Source organism: Chelmon rostratus, chromosome 2, assembly GCF_017976325.1.
Source record: "Chelmon rostratus isolate fCheRos1 chromosome 2, fCheRos1.pri, whole genome shotgun sequence".
In the NCBI taxonomy this organism is placed as follows: domain Eukaryota; kingdom Metazoa; phylum Chordata; class Actinopteri; order Chaetodontiformes; family Chaetodontidae; genus Chelmon; species Chelmon rostratus.
This window is the reverse complement of record NC_055659.1, coordinates 16,321,186-16,338,257: the sequence shown is the minus strand read 5'-3', so window position 1 is coordinate 16,338,257 and position 17,072 is coordinate 16,321,186. Positions and strand designations below refer to the sequence as shown.

The following is a 17,072-nucleotide window of genomic DNA, read 5'->3' as shown; positions in this document are numbered from 1 at the left end:
GTGATTAATGCCAGACATAAAAAAGCCACTTCAACACAATCTGGTAAATAAAACAGAAAAGAATGAACAAACAGGCTGAACTGCTGCAGCGTTTAGCTCCAATTAAGGCAAGGTCCTCCGAAAATTTACAGAAACGCGTAGCGACTGTTTATAAGCTCATGTTTGTTTGATCGCTTCCGCTGCGGCTCGCTGCAACAGGGATACTCCAATCAATAACTCATCAATCAGCCTTTGTTTGCAGAGCTACGCTCATCAGTGTACAGGACAGTCTGCGTCTATAAAGAGCCAGGTTCAATAAAGAGCTGAAGAGGGGAGTGAGTGGGACAGATGCAGACGTTAAAGCCCCCAGGGGATCTTTGAGGAGGAGAAGAAATTAACATTTTGAAGGCTACATGTGGACAGCTTAGCAGAAATTGTGACCTTTCACCCTTTAGTGGCATTGCGTGTGAAGACAGGGAAATTATTCAGTGGAAACTTATGTGGGACGGATTGCTAAACCTCCCTGGCCCGAACAGTGATTGTCAGATCACAGCTGAGAGACTGTAGACTTACCAGACTCCACATACTGAATCACTGTGCATGGAGCTGCAGTAATGGCGATATTTGTACTTAAAGAGGTTGGAGGGTGTTTTTTTTTTGCTGCCTTAGCAAAACCAAAACACGACAACAGCAGAAATGTTTATTGGTGCGTTTATCCACTCTCATGTTAGCATGTCTGGCTTACTGGCTTACTGCCGACAGTAGCTAACGTTAGCAGCTCAGGCCTGCACTTTATTGGATTTATTGTTTTAAAAACAGATTTACGTATTTCACATATTTTCTATTGTAATTTCTCCTTTTTTTATTTATGATTCTTGACTTTTGCAGTACTCCTTTCTCTTTTTCATTTCTCTATGCTTATTGCAATGTAGCAAAAACCCAAGTAAATTGCTTGGATGTGAAAACCTGTCTGGAAATAAACCTGATTCTGTTTCTCATTCTGACTGTTATGTGAGAGGGAAATTTTACTTTTTCCTGCTAAAGATTTGAATTTTGTCTATCTTCTGATGATATTTTAGTCGTGAGTCTTTCATCGTTATTATTATGAATTGCATAACGTGCAATCTGAGAGTGGAAAAGTTGAGAGGCATTGCAGTAGAACTAAGGGAGGTCAATTGGTTAATGAAGGCAAGAGATGAAATAAAAAAAACAACACTGCTTCATTAGTAATTAAGTTTATGTTAAATGAGGGCTCTCACCTGTGTAGTCCTCGAAGCACTCGCAGGTGTAGCCTCCCTCTCTGCTGCGACACACACCGTGAGCTCCGCAGGGTTTCGAGTAGCAGAGGTCAATCTCCGTCTCACAGTAGTCTCCCGTGAAGCCGGTAGGACAGCGGCAGCGCAAACCGGCGATGGGGTGGATGGGCCTGAACAGGATGGTGTCAGATGCAACAAATGGCGCCAGGCTGTCAAACTTCAGCACGGACACACACTTCATGTAGTTCTCACACGGCTCACGAAGGCAGATGTTGTCATCAAAGGGAAGAACCTCCTGGGAGGAAATCTTAGCGAGAAGGCTGCGGTTCAGGTACAGCCTCTCGTGGAGCTCCTCCGAACCGAAGAACTCTCCGCCTCCGCTTTCAACCCCTCTCCCACTCCTGTCCCCTCCTTGGACGAGCCCTCCGGGCCGCTGGTGAGCCTCACCCAGCACGGGCACGGCCACAGACAGGCTGACGTTGAGGATGCGAGCGCTGACGTCCGTGTCGTCTTGGATGTTGAAGATGACAACATCTTCGGGGGCGGCAGAGAGGACACGGGCCACACCGTCCAGGAACTGGGCGAGCAGCAGGGACAGGAAGTGCTCCTGGGAGGTGTTGGCCAGCCTCAATGTGATGCTGTTGGACAGCATTTCATCAGTGATGATGGTGACTTGGAGAAGGCACTGGGCTGACACTGAGTGGACGCCATCTGAAAAACACAGGGGGAAGAGTAATTAGACTAATGGAAATTTTCATTTATATTTTGAAAGTGTTCTTAACGAGTGACTCATGACCCATAATGAGTCTTTTATATAAAATCAGTGAAAACCATTGTTATTGGGTTGGATGACAAAATTCAACTCAGGGCCATTAAAGTAAAGCTGAAAAAACACGAGAGGGACAACTGACAAAACAGAATTTATGTTCATATTCATAAAATAAATATTTATTTATAAGACAGGAAGACTTTAAACGGTATCACATGGTTTTCATCAGTTGTCATGGAAACAGATCTGTTAATAATGGATCTTAGTAGCAGTCATGATTTCATCCACAGCACTTCCTTAAAAATCATCAATCAACAATCAAGTCTGTCTGTCTCTCAATACTTTGTAATTTAAACTGCTCATGAATATATACTTTGACTTTTAAATATTTTTTCTTAAAGCAGCCGGACGCTGCAGATTTTAGCAAACGTTTCTCAGACAGGACTAAATATTGCATTAATTGGAGACTATTTTCAGACACAGATTAATACACATGTGGTGCTGTAAGGAGTATTTACAGGAGCAGGATGGTGTTTGTGGGATCCACTCAAAATAAACTACGGTGCCCATGCTCACAGTAATGAAGGAAATGTCATCCAGTACATCGGTGCGGCTCATTAATGAGTTTTTAATAGTTTTTGAAATACAATGGAGCTCTATGGCACAGACAAACAAGATGCTATATCAACACTTGTTAGTGAGGACTGAATGCAGTTTTGCTGTTGGTCTTTTCATGGGATTTGCTGACAGTAAGAAGCAGACCTATCCATTAAACGACAGGATGTTTTCATTCTTTCCATTTGATACTGTATTAAAAACCAAAGTCACCAGCGATTGAAGCATCAACACATGGAGCAGCTGCCACAACAGTAAAAGCAGGAGAGATGCAGGTACATGCATGGTGGAGGATTTATACGACAGCTGCTCCGGTATCACTGGGTTCAGGTATTTGCAGACAGAGTAACACTGCTGTTACTGGAAATGCAAAACTAGCCGATAATGAGCAACTTTAAAAGCACAAATGGCAAAACTTGTTTATATAATCTGACTCTTTGATGGATATGAACGCTTTTTTTTTTTTTACTCCTATTCTTGGCTCAGATGAGTGTTTTTGTTTTTTTCTCATGTGCCAGAACAGATAACAGATGCATGCCAAGACTAAGAGAGAACAAGTGTATGTTTTCTTTCAATACATTCCAACGTTCTAATCAGCAATTTCACGCCTGTATTCACATCTAACGCTTTCTTTTCTTCGTCCGGAAGCAGAGATGCTCCTTCATTATACATGCCGTACAGAAAGCCTTAAGTCTCAAATTCAACAGTTACAGCATTTCTCAGCCCAGCAAATCTCTTGTCTTTTATCTTGTTGTTTTGATAGCAGATCCCGTTAATGTTTTATCTTCTATACATTCTCTTCTTTGGCTTTGACTGTACACATGTAGTGTTTTGTCTATTATGCAGTAGGTCTTGACTGTACAATACATTAATTCCCGTGTTAGGCCTTTATTAACCAAATAGGATTTGCAATGTAGATATTGGTGAATAAAATGTAAATGATTGTGTTACATTATGCTGCCTTGCATTTACATTGATTTATGTCTTGGTTAAGCTTCTTTTCTTGCTTGTTTTTCTGCTGCTTTTCAGCTGAAAGTCACTGGCCGGAGCAGTCAGAGTCCTGCTCACTGAGGAGTAAAATTATAATGAAACCCATCACAAACAACAAAGAACACAAAGGGAAGTTCTGTATACTGCTAACAAGCACAAAACCTATGGATCTGAGTCGGTCACAGCTTCACAGTTGCTCTAAATCCAGCAGATACAGAAAGTCTGCAAAGGATGCACAACTGAACCCGGATCATTCAGCTCTCTGCCCAGCGACAAGGAGTTGAAGTCGTCTCAGCGGCGCAACAAACAGTTTGCACTGTGTCACTGTCTTACATTCTGCTTCCCTTTACCTCAAATCACATCCCAATTCATTTCAAATGCAGCTGAATGTGTCTTATTGTCCTTATTGTCACTGATTTGACTGATTTCTCACTTCATTTTCTCATGAGTATTCACATGTTTATCTCATCTTCTTGATGGAGCTTTTAACATCTGTAAGAAAATTAGCATTAACAGCCTGAAGGTTTTCTTTATAGACAATAAATTCATTCAAATTTCTCATTTGAACAGACCTTTACTATAAAACTTCAGATGTTACTAGCATTTCTAGCATTTTCGTTTTGGATTATATGTTTGTATTAGCAAACGCAAGCCTGTGAAACTTTTTGCCGTGGCAACAACTGGTAAATATGGGAAAATAAATACAGGCAAAATCTGAATTCGCTTTCATGTTCAGTTATTTTTTCGAGTCAGTGACTTTTGAGATGTCATCATTGATCTGAACATGTCGCGTAACAGGAGCACAAGTAGAGGAGAATCCCAAAGTAAATGAACTGAGTCAGTACTGATGTCAGTTGCACATAAATACTGAGCTAAAGTCTGTGAACATTAGCATCTGGTCATGCCAAAACTAACTGAGGGTGTGGAGGTAAAACTCCTGAGTGTACTGAACTGAGCGATGGGGCATTTTATTGCTTACAAATTCAATGTTTCATCTGTAAGTGGAAGATTATGTCCCTCAAAAGTCTCACTTTGAGGTCACAGAGAGAGGCCATGATCATTTTGTCCATCTCACCGCTGGCCTGCAGGTTTCTGCAGCCCCCAGAGCAAACACAGAACAGGCTTAATCAAATCCAATGTGTCATGAAAACAAGCCTCGGCCTCTCCCTCCAAAATAATCAATGGGACGCTTTGTTTGGGGTGTCTGGACGCCGGCCAGAGAGCAGAACCTGCGAGCAGAACTCACACAAACAAACAGCACTGCCCAAAGTTACCAGATCCCTGTTTTGGCACCAGGCGAGTTTAAACACATAGTGCCAAGGGAGGGGGGAGGAAAAGGAGGTGAAGGAGGGAGGGTCATAGAGGAAGTGAGAGAGAGAAGCATGTTTGACACGGCTTTAATCCTTCTGCTTTCAGTCAAGTGCTTCCAGCACAGTAATAATACGGGGCCTTAGCAGAGGAAGTGGGGGAAAAAATCAAAGGACAGAGACAAGCAGGGTCGCTCCTCCAATTCACACTTTACTGTAAACACACTCAAACTCACTCACACACACACACACACACACACACACCTGTGTACACAGGAAAACACTTGAAACACACAGAACACTACAGGGAGCCACGACAAAGGCAGAACAACTCATAGTTCAGGATCCAAAAGAGGAGAAATTTACAACTTGATATGCTTCTGATGATTATTCTGATTATTCTTATGATTAATAGATGAAGCCTTTAAGGCAGCGGCTCCCAACCTGGAGGTAAAAAAAACCATCCAATTGGTCACAGGATAATAATACAAACAGGATAAAATGGAGAGATAAAACAACGCTACACAAAACCTTTTTTTTTTTAATGAAATGCTTGATAGTTTAATCTCTTCAGTCCAAAAAAACGTTGGTAACCACTGATGCAAAATGAAATTGTGAAAAACTCCATGGAGGCGGAAAACAAATGGAGGCTAATATCAGTGAATATTTTTGTTTTACATGGAAAAAGTAATTAATATTTTTCAACAATTATCAAAATAACTGTCTATCAACTAACTCATTCCTTGATTAATTATCGATGCACTATTTACACTCTACATGTGCATTCTTTTCTTGATTTGTCAATTAACTGTTGGGTTTAAAAAATACAGTGAAAAACACCATCACAGTTGTGTCAGTTTGAGCTTTAGGAAATAAAGTATATATTCACAAGTCATCACTCAGATTCAAACAGTGACGTTCATCACCTCAAGATGTTCAGAGTGAAATTCTCCAAAAAAAATCCGGCATCCTCATCAGTCACATAAGAAAAACATTGCCGCTACGCACACACACACACACACACACACACACACACACTCACACACACTCACACGCACAAAAGCCTTATAGAAATCAAGGTGAGTTCTCCAGGCTGTCAGAATCCACCAGTGAAAATCTGACAGTTTTATTTATTATGATTTCTGGTTTCAGACAGAGGAGCATTTCAACTGCCAAACCTCACGGGAGGCAATATAAAGTGCTGTACAGTAAAGCAGTGGTGTTACTACACTTTCACAGCATTGTGCGAGTAACATTTTCCTCGCTGTAGACGCTGAACTCCTTTCTAACCTGACAGAAACCCAGCAAACCTCAGCCAGACACAGAAAAACTGTTTTCTCTTCATCCATTCAGGGCATATTATAACTGATACCCTGCTGCAACAGTAGCCAGAAAAACAGCGCTCTCAGTGAACAGAGGCTCTTAAAGGTTAGGCCACATATAAGGACAGACATCGCCTTAATTATGTCCTCTGCCAATTCACATTCTTGGATGGAAGCTCGGGCAGAGCTCCACACGTAGACGCAGCGCTGGGAAACTGAGCGCGAGGAGAATCTCCTCTGAAAGGAACCAGACCATCCTTCAAAGAGGTCATTCTCCACGGAAGGATCCTCCGCTCAGGAACGGAGGGTAAGCGGGGCGCGTTGGGCCAAAAAGGAGGAAAAGAGGGATGCTTAGTTTGGTAATGAGACAAGGTGCCAGCTCTGAAGTGTGACACTGCTTTCAGCCCAGAGTTCGACCCCCTCTGGGCCTCTGGGTGCCAGGAATGCTCTCAGCTAGGAAGTGGCGCCAGGGAAAAGATTAAACACACACTGTGGCTGCAGGACTGCCAAGGCTGTACGGCATTGTGTGTGGTTGTGTGTGTGTGTGTGTGTGTGTAGGTGGGTGATCCATACGTCGATACAAGCAGAGCACATTGAGTGTACATTGAAGCAGCGGAGGTTTAGTCATCACAGAATCAATGAAGGTGAGGAAAAGTCTGTGGTGGTGATTTTGGTGGGTTTTGTGCTTTTAAATTTAAAAGACTGATGGAAAACGTTATAAAAAATCACCATATACCCAAAAAACAAAGCTGTTTTTTGGTCTTCGAGGCTGTGGGTCGACTGTTTTCACCAGAAAGTAAAACTAACTATTTGTTTAACTTTTTATTTTATTATTATTTATTTTATTGTTTAACTCAAATCAACCAGCACGAAACAAAACATTCTGGAGGTTATTGCTCAAGAGAGCCTAGACATCCTACACGACACATCCGACAATAAACTGTGACATGTACAGAAGCTGACTTATTTTCATATATAGAGCAGAGTCACACAGACAAGCTGAATTATCAGCCAGGAGGTCTGGGGAGGGGAAGTGTAAAGCTTTTTTATCTCTGAAATATTAATGACGCCCAGTTTCAACCGTCCAGAGAATAATGAACGACAAATACTCTGCTGACACAACATTAAACGAACACAGAGAAACTTTAGGAAGGAGTGTTTGCTATAAAGACACATACAGTCAAACTAATATATATATATATGGACCTCTGTTTTAAGCCCATTTAGTCTCTTAGTTTCAGAGATTATAGACTGCTGAGAGTGAGACAGAGACAAAGACATAAAGAACAAATCGGTGAGACTGGCCTAATTAGACCACAAAGTTGCCATCAAATCTCCCAGTTGAATCCCAGAAAATGTCAACAAAGTCATGGTGGATAAAGATCAAAAGGACCGTGTGACCAAACTGCTGAGGACAGAGACATCACCCTCAACAGCATGACAGTAACCCCGACCCTCTCCCTCAGAGCTTCGGCCATGCTGGCGAGTTTATCACTTATTTATGCTCTTCTATGTGTGTTTAAAGATTATTTTGGGATTTGTTTTTGCTTTTTGTCTGTGTTCAGGCCTAGGGGAGAATGTTAAAGACAGACAGGACAGAGACAGAGGGGACAACAAGCAACAAATGCTTTAAGTTTGACCTGGACACATAAGCTACCAAAGGACACAGCATGAAGGCGTCACCTTCAAAGGATTGAACCTGCACCTCCTACAGATACAGTCTATAGAGAATTTAATGCAGCATCAGCGCAGATTTCTGCAGCAAAACTAATGGAGTATTAAAGCGGTGTTCATTAATGAAAACTAGGCAGCTGCATTCAAATGACTGAGAAAGTGTGTGAACAAACAGCAGTAAAATTTGATGACAGTTCGATCACACCCAGTTTTTACAAGTTGTGACATCAACAAGCAATGTACTATGCTGATGTAATGATAATAATAATGATAAATGTACAGTATGCATATAATTTAACATTCCCTATCACAGTGTGTGTGTAAAGGACTGTAACAGTGCCTGTTCCACATAATGTATCCTGACTTTACACGAAGACCGAGACCACCAAAATGCACATTGTGGGACAAGGGCATATCTGATGTGTCCTGCACATTCAGGCAAAAAGAAAGCAGCATGCAGACATCATAAACTATGATGGTGAACATAGTAAACATTATATGTGGTAAGCATCAGCATGTTAGCATTGTCATTGTGAGAATGTTAGCTCAAAAGCACACACAGAGGCTTGTATAACATGACTCAACTTGAAGAAACATGCAGACAGCCCTAAAAAGTGCAACATCTAATATGTTAACTACAATCATGTTGAGGTATGTGATTAAATGTAAGATAGTAGCTCTGCTTACACTTACACAGCTTGTGAAAAAATATACAAAAACTGCGAAGGCTGAACTTTTACCAGCTTTACCCTGCAGGTCTGTAGACCAATCAGAGGCAGTCTTTAGGTGGTGAACAAATAGTCAAGTTGATGCTAATCAAAACTGCATTGTCACAACATTGTCAACTAATTAATTCTTTAAAATCGCCTTCTCCAGGGGGACAAGTCACATTATATCTACAATATAGTTGTTATTGTCTTGCTCAGAGTTATTTCAGCAGGGCAGAGACCCCAAACCTGGCTGCTCCGCCTGATAATGTGCAGGTTAAACACTGAGCCAATGAAAACGCCTTCCAGTTTTTGGTTAGGAGGGGTGGCAACACATTAGAGACGCTATAAAAATACCATTTATCATCATGACAGTGGTGAGCCGATAAATAATCGCACTCAAGCAGCTCTCTCAAGCAGCCATTCATCACATGTCTAATGGTACTGCGTTAAGAACACCACAATCAGACAAAAGCGCGTTAATTCTGTGATCCGGAGCGGCCAATACCCCCTCGGAGGTGGCTGTGTGTTTCTCTGCAGAAGTGTGTCATGTTGAGGGGAACCTCCGGGTAAGAAGGTAATGAGGTTGAGCAGAGCCTGTCTTAGTTGCTCAGCATCAGGACACCACAGTATGTGCAGCATGCATCGAGCGCTCACTACATCAAAGAGCGCAAATACGGGATCCCATTTCGAAGATCAATCAGGAGACCATAAATTAAAAATCACTTTGGAGGGAGTTTACAACCTTTACAGCTCGAACCAGCGAGGCGCTCTGCAAAGTTTTTCATGAGATTATCATTTAGAAATGAGCGGACAGAGTGTTACTCCTGTTTGGATGTTTGTTTCAGGATGGATCAGTGAGGTATAGGTTTGCATTTATCAAATTTCAATTTTGAATTGCACTGAAACTGCTCAGGATAGATGACGCAGAGTAAAACAAAATGTTCACTAAAGGTGAAGACCAATACACATTTATCAAGTGGTTTACTCCTACTTACAGCAAAGTGCAAGAGCAACCTTTAAGAGCAGCTCTCAAGTGATCAATCAGGTAAGGTGCTGGTGCCCGATTGCTGCAAATTGTGTCAAAATCTTCCTCCTCCTCGGAGTCATAAGTCATTCAAATGTGAACACACAGACATGATAAATATACTTTAAGATTACACTTACACTTCCCAAGGATATCATAATTGACAAAAAAACAAAAATCAAATAGCTGCTTAGAAATCAGAAAAAAATGGTGCGCCTTATAACCTAAGAACTTGCCTGAGAATCATCATGTTTTTAAGATTTCTTCAGTACCAAAGCAATCCAGTAGTAGCTCTCTGTACATTCATGGGTACATTGGAAACAGGAACTAATGACCACTAATTCCGCTAACTTTTAATAGTAAAATTGTATGTAACAGTGTCAGACTTTCAAAGTCTCTGGTCTAATATATTGGATATAAAATACATAAGTAGGGAGTAAAATGGCTGAAATAGACAAAAAAATGAAACTTAAGCATGGTGGTAATTTTACTGCATCAGAGAAAACGGAATGAGAAATCAGGGCTGCAAATGACAACTGCTGACAATAATGGTGCAGTGAAAGTGAAAATAAAATGCTGCTCGATTTTGTTATTTGTACACTGGGAAAACGCAAAAAGAAAAAGTGGTCTAACATCCTATCAAAAGCTGAAATGCTATGCAAATAGTGGGCTAAAATGACCTTATTCTGCATCACAGTGTATGTATGAGATTTTCTACAGTCACTCAAGAACATGTCTCAGAGGGTGTTCATCTCTGTTTCTGTGCCAACATTTTAAATCTGATAAATAACTTAAATTCTTGGGTTTGCGAGTAGGAGTCAAAACTGTCCCTCTATATTTCATCTAAATCCAAAATATCCCTTTTAAAGTGGTTTGATAAATGGCCTTGGCTCTGAAACTGGGAGAACAACTGCCTTTGCCGGGCCTCTGCAGTCGGCATTAACCGTAAAAACTTAACGAGCTAGTACAGTGTGAAGGCACCAGCACAAGTGTCAGGTTTGCATATTGCTGACAAACAACAAAGCACTGAGTCCACACAAGGTCACAGAGAAACAACACATCCATACCACACACCAACCGAACAAACCACAGAGATGTGACCTGAGAGTGTACAATCCCTGTGGGGCCAACAACAGGACACAGTTTAATTTAATTAGAATTAAATGCTCTGCCCTTGGAAGAGCCTTGAATCACATACATTAATTATTGGGGCTCTGCTGCTGTATGTGTGTGTGTTTATGTGTGTGTGTGTGTATATGTGTGACCCTGACTAATTTATTACATTTCACTTGTTCCCTCTGAAGCTGTTGCCCTCCACAGTCAGGAATCAGATGTGTCGTCACCGAGACATGTTTATGGCCGGTCTGAGACTTAACCTTACAGGTGCTGGGACCCATCAACATGGGGTCACAAGTCAAATCAGACGAGCTTGAAACACCAGTTTAAAACTACAAAAGACAAATGGAGCCCAAGCTGTTCCAGCAGACACTGTAACTTCAAACAAAAGCAAAGTGTAGTTTGTGTAATCTCTTGTTAAATGCAGACCATTTCCATGTAGCCTCATTGAGGAAAATGCTAAAATATGATTAAAAACTGGCCCAAATGCCAAACTAAAGCTAAAGACTGTCTTTTAGAGCATTTTCTGTCGTTGCCCTCGGATCTTTGGGATTTTGTGGGAATGGACCTCAGGTGGACATGCAGGAACAGAAAGCACCTCAGCAGGACAACAGGCTTAATCTTCCCCTCAGCAAGCTCAGGTTCAATTAACAGCCCAGTAAAGAAGAAAGAAAAAAAAACAGTCCTGGAGAGACACTAATGAGGGCTGATGTGGGTTAAAGATCGAGGGAGCAGAAGTTTATCATGATGTTCTGTGGCTCATTGCTCTGGCACTGTTTAAAATTGTCTAATATATGTTGGATCAAGCTTATCAGATGTCTCCTTCATTAAAAGGAAAGTGCACTTTCTTTGGTGCTGATTTAATTCAAAAGCTGGAATCTCAAGTCCCGGTGATCAAAAGGGATGCAGTAAAATGTGTCTGAGGAGCGGCCTGCTTAAATTAACCAGGGCTGAAAGGTGAAACACACTCGACTGCTGCCTGAATGGAGCCTGACGACTGGTCGGGGGGCCCCTTACACCCCACCCCCCACCTTCTCCCCTTTTCCTGACCCCCCGACTAGACAACTAACGGCCGAAGCTGACAACACCACCATGCTCCACATAAAATACTTTAACGACTCCTGCCAGGCCTCCATCCACCTACAGCGGCTCACATTACCATCAAACCAATGGGAATCGAGAAAAGCTTCTAAACAAGCCTGCCGCAGCCAGGATTTTAGGGGATGAGTCCAAATTCCCCCAGCAAAGACCCACCTACTACTTTTTGACACGACGTCAACCAAACTTGGCCAAATTTTATGAAGATTAAAAAAAAGGAAATTCACAAATTGCTCATTTTATTCTTTTTTTTTTTTTTTGTAGTTTCAAAGCCACGTCTAGAGGTATGTAATTCTACCAGAGACGAACAACTCTCTAAATTGCTCAAATCTATTCATTTTTTAACCAAAAAAAAGTCAGTTTTTCAGATATTTATTCCAATTTGTCACACATACAGTAACAGAATCTGCCTTTAAAACACCAACACTATGTAATATATAAATATTAACTCCACTTGGTGTGATTGAACCCACGGATTTCCTGAAATATTACTGCAGTCATGACTTTGCTGTGGCCGGTGGTAGCTATGACCCAGTGCTTTCCACTGACTCTTTAAAGCCATAATGAAAAAAGTGTTGGAGCTTCTTTAGCTTCTGTAATGTGACGTATTTCTAAGTGAAACACTTTTTGTGTAGTTTTTGCATCAAATGACATACAACATGTTAATTACTTAGCTTTAGAGATGCTAGTAGGTGGATTTTGTGACCGCTAGACAGAGCCAGGCTAGCTGTTTCCCCTCATTTCCAGTCATGATGCTAAGCTAAGCTAACCGACTGCTGGCTGTAGCTTCATATTTAACAGACGAACATGAAAACGGTATCGATCTTCTCATTTAACTAAGAAAGAAAACGTATTTCCCAAAATGTCCAACTATTCCTTTAACAATGTCTTTACCAATAGAAATTCAAACACACACTTCCTCCTGATGTCACCTCAAACACTACAAACCACAACCAAAAGTCAATGGCGGTTTCATATAAAGGGCAGTAAGGCTAGTCACCCAAGTCACGTTTGATTGGATAAATGTATGTACAGTTTAAGATGAGTCATTAAATTCATTCTAATGTTTTACAGGAAGGGAAAAGAAAGATTCTTGTATTTATACACTAAAAACCTAACTGGGATATAAGATTTTAACTTGATTTTTCTGTGTGTCTTTAAAATACACAAACAATATACACCATCTACACACATACACCATCTACAATTATCCAGTCTAATTTAAACAATAATATGACTGTTGAATACTAAAACTCCAAGCTTCAGAAGCCAAGGCAGTTGAGAATCAGCAGCCTGGAGGGTGAAACATGCCATGAGAGCTGAGACGATGTTAAAGCTTCTGTAATCACCAAAAACATTCCTGAGCCACCGCCACTCGGGGAATTTTCAGCTCACAATGACAGCAAACCAAGGCGGATTTGTGGCTGATTTGGGATAAAAAGCTCCTCACCTCCACCAGGTTCAAGACTGTATTGTTGGTTACAATTTTGGGAAAAACCTGAACCACAAAATTAAACACATCTGAATGCCAACGGCTCATGTACAACAGAGAGCCTACTTGCAAATTGCGCTCTCAGAGGTGGGAATGGACAGCATGCTCAAACTCCTACGCAGCAGATTTGCTGTTATCTGAGCAACGTTAAGGCTGTTACAACAGGCAACACAAATTAGACTGAGCATCATAATGTGCAATTATCAATTCCACTGTGCATCTACGTGCATGTATGTTCGTTGGAAAGAGAAAAATGTACAGGATATATAACTATTCATACATCCCTGACCTTGTTTTTGTGAATTGATTTAAAAAAATACAGAAATACTGTAACTGGCTGTTTTATCTTCTTCTGCAGTGCAATTAAGCTTAAGCAGTTTAAAAAAAACCACAAAGATTAGCTGTTACGATAAACACATATACAATTAATTCCTACAGAGCCTGTGAAGCCAATAATGAAAACTGCTTGTGTAGCTCAATGTCAGCCTGAGGATTTCCATCCAGAGGAGTCAGAACAAACCCACAATCCCTCCCCTGATTTCTCCATTCAGGAGGAAAGCTGACTATGTTGGAGAGATGCCATTCGCACTCTTTCGCGGACCCCGCCACAGCATCCCCTGATGACACTTTTCTGCTGTATCTGAAAACCACAAGAAGAGGACATTCCAGAGATTCTTCCCTTATAGTGAAGCGACTTTAGAGCCAAAGAAAAGGATCTGAACTCTCCCAATCACAACATTTGCATATCAAAAGGAAAACTGCTGTCAGTGCAGTGGTAAAGAGACATTAGCATGCAGGGACGTGACCAAGCATGAGGCTGTTATTCAAACGTACCAATAGTCATTTGATAGATATTGGATACTTAGCATCTAGCAGCACAATAAGGACCTTGTCACTCATTAAGAAGCTTTAGAACAGAGACGACAACGACTGAAAGCTATATTCCAGGTTTGATACCAGTACTAAAAAAACATCAGGGCTATTATATGAACTTATCCTGACAGTTTAATGTGTGATTGCTGTCACAAGCAAATTATTTTTGGAAAGACAAACTGGAAACAGTCTGTTCAGGTCAACGAATGTGGTGAAGAAACTGAAAAGGAATCCACCTTCATCAGCGAACAGTGTAAATAATCCCTCTCATTCATTCAGTGCCACCAAACTGTGAAAGCACAATCACTCCGCTGTAGTAGCTCATGAGGAAACCATCTGTTTTGTTAGCCCGCTGCCCTCCTGTCAGCGTTCATATGAATTAGACGGTGATGAAACATCTCAAACTCCTGCACGCTACGGTTCACCACCTCTACCAGTCACACCTCTCACCCTCGTGTCTTAACAGTCTAATGCTGAGAGACTTAAAGCGTATGAAACCAGGTCACTATGAAATCTCTGGTCTGGTTCGATACTAAACGAGCGCAATGTAGCGTAAAGGTAACGGCCTGTTAAGTAAACATAATCTGTCACATTCACAGTGTGAGAAGCATGTACTGGTAGTGATTCCTGTACTCCAGTGGAGGTCTGGTATTCTGTTTACTACACAAAAGGAAATACTTTGTCTATTAAACTAGATGAGTGGTTCCCAGCCTCAAGTACCCCTTCATCAACACCATCCTCCATTTTCCAAATGTGTTAAATCAAACTGAGTTTAACCTTGATTATAAATTAGATAAGAGTGGATATTGTAAAGAAAAAAAAATTCATACATTTCAACTGTCAGTGTTTAGGTCAGTTTGTTCAAGTTTGCATCCCCACTACTATTAGTACTACTATTTGGACTTGGAGTGATCAAAGATGGACGCTTCTACCATATCCATACATAACGGCTATTATTTTATTAGTCACTACTTTTAGTTAACTATTTCACCCATTTATCAATCAATTAGAACTATTTCAGTCATGTATCCATTACTTTCAACCACCTATTTCAACCACTGATCCATGACCTTTAGCATTCTAAATTAAATTATAAATTACTTTTAGCTACTGCAGCCATTTATCCAAACCATTTAGCCACCTACCCTTAATTTCAACAATTTTTCTGGTACTTCTTTTCTACTTCTGTGTGTGTGGTTTTATTTTTGTGGATCAAATCATAATTTCTTTGTTTTCTTTAATTAGTTCGACTGACTCCACAATCTTTTCCATGTATGACCTGGTAACTGCAGAAGTACACAGTACTAGAGCTTCATCATATGTGCTCAGTCAGTGATTCACTGAAAGGAGGACTTTACAAAGTGTGTGCACCAGACTGTACAGTATATAAATTTAATAAAGAATAGTTGAAAAAGGATAATTGATAGATGAATACCAGGCCTGGTGAGAATGTTGTGAGTCATGAAGACAGCAGCAATGGGGCAAACAAGTGGACACAAAGACATATGGGGAGGGGGGGGGCAGCCCCAGACAGAGCAAACTCCCATTGTCTGCTGGGATAGCCAGGACAATGCAGGACAACGCTGAGATATATGCAAGCACAACAAGGTCTCACCCCAGTGATGCGCCAGCCCTAATCCCAAACACGATTTCCCCTCCTAACACATAGATGATGTCATCCCCACCTCCTCCTCACCCACACCCTCACCCCACCTCAGCTCCTCCGGACCTTCAATGCAACCGAGCGTGGAGGAGCGAGGCCCACAGGAGGATGGTCTGCTGCTGAGAAACAAACTGGCAGCCTGTAATCAGATACCCTCTGAGCGCATCCATGTCACAAATCCCAGAGCTTAAAGACGGCACTATCATATCACCGCGCTTTAAACTCTGTGCTGCCTCTGAAGTCTGTCACATGCAAGGCTAGACTTTATCCTTCAACAACACGGCGGATGGAAAGTTTACATCTGCCATCAGTGTGCATCCTGTAAAAATGCTTACAGAGTGAAAGCGGTCGGCAGGACAGGTCAGTGTGTCCCGGAGCATTACAGGTCCAAAGAAATTCTTACATGCTTCACTGGAAAAAGGGAGAGGGGGACAGTTGCTCTTTAGAACTTTATGTCCCTCCCCTCCCCCCCATCTTCACTCCACAAAAGGGACCTTACCCCTCATCCCCACCCACAAGGAATTGCTCAGGCATTGCTGGGTTCACCATGACAACTGGGTGCTTAACAAAGCATTTCTCTTAGGCATTCTTCCTTTCACAGGGGGGGGCAACAGTCAAAAGAGGGAGAGACAGAGAGAGTGAGGAGGTGGGGGGTGAAGAGGGAGGGTGGAGGAGCTTGAAATGATGGGAGGGAACAGTGGAGGTTGCAGGGGTGAGAGCTATAGACCCGGGCAGATAGGAGAAAAATGGGGAATGGTGACAGGCAAACAAAAAGAGGGAAAGAGAAACAGGATCAAGGTGATAGGTGACGTTAAAGGGAGAGAAAGAAGAGAAACAGTGCTACAAACATTCCAAGCAAGCCTGCAAGTGTGACTAACGCCATCCAGGGAGGCACGAAGAATGAGAGGAGCGCATTACGGATGACTCCAGTCGCACAAAACACGGGGCGAGTGCTCGCAAGCTGTGACTTTGAGTCCTATGAATCAAGCATAAGGAAAACAGAAATTCATCAACCATAAAGAACACAGAAATCCAAGGTGTACTTCGCTTGGGTTGAAACAATTATGTGACAGCTAGGAGAAAAGCAATCAGAGCGGTCCAGCTGTTGGAGGCCACACACACACACACACACACACACACACACACACACACACACACACAGACAGAAATATATACCAGATTTG

At 41.7% G+C, this 17,072-nt stretch overlaps 1 protein-coding gene across 1 annotated transcript in view; it reads right to left on the bottom strand.

Moving 5' to 3' along the window:
• Window positions 1–17,072, bottom strand: part of celsr2 (cadherin, EGF LAG seven-pass G-type receptor 2) — a 65,707-nt gene that overhangs the window by 40,541 nt on the left and 8,094 nt on the right. Inside the window, exon 2 of the mRNA XM_041949281.1 lies at window positions 1,239–1,946. Within this exon, the coding sequence (XP_041805215.1) occupies window positions 1,239–1,946 (708 nt within the window). The remainder of the gene's footprint in view (window positions 1–1,238; window positions 1,947–17,072) is intronic.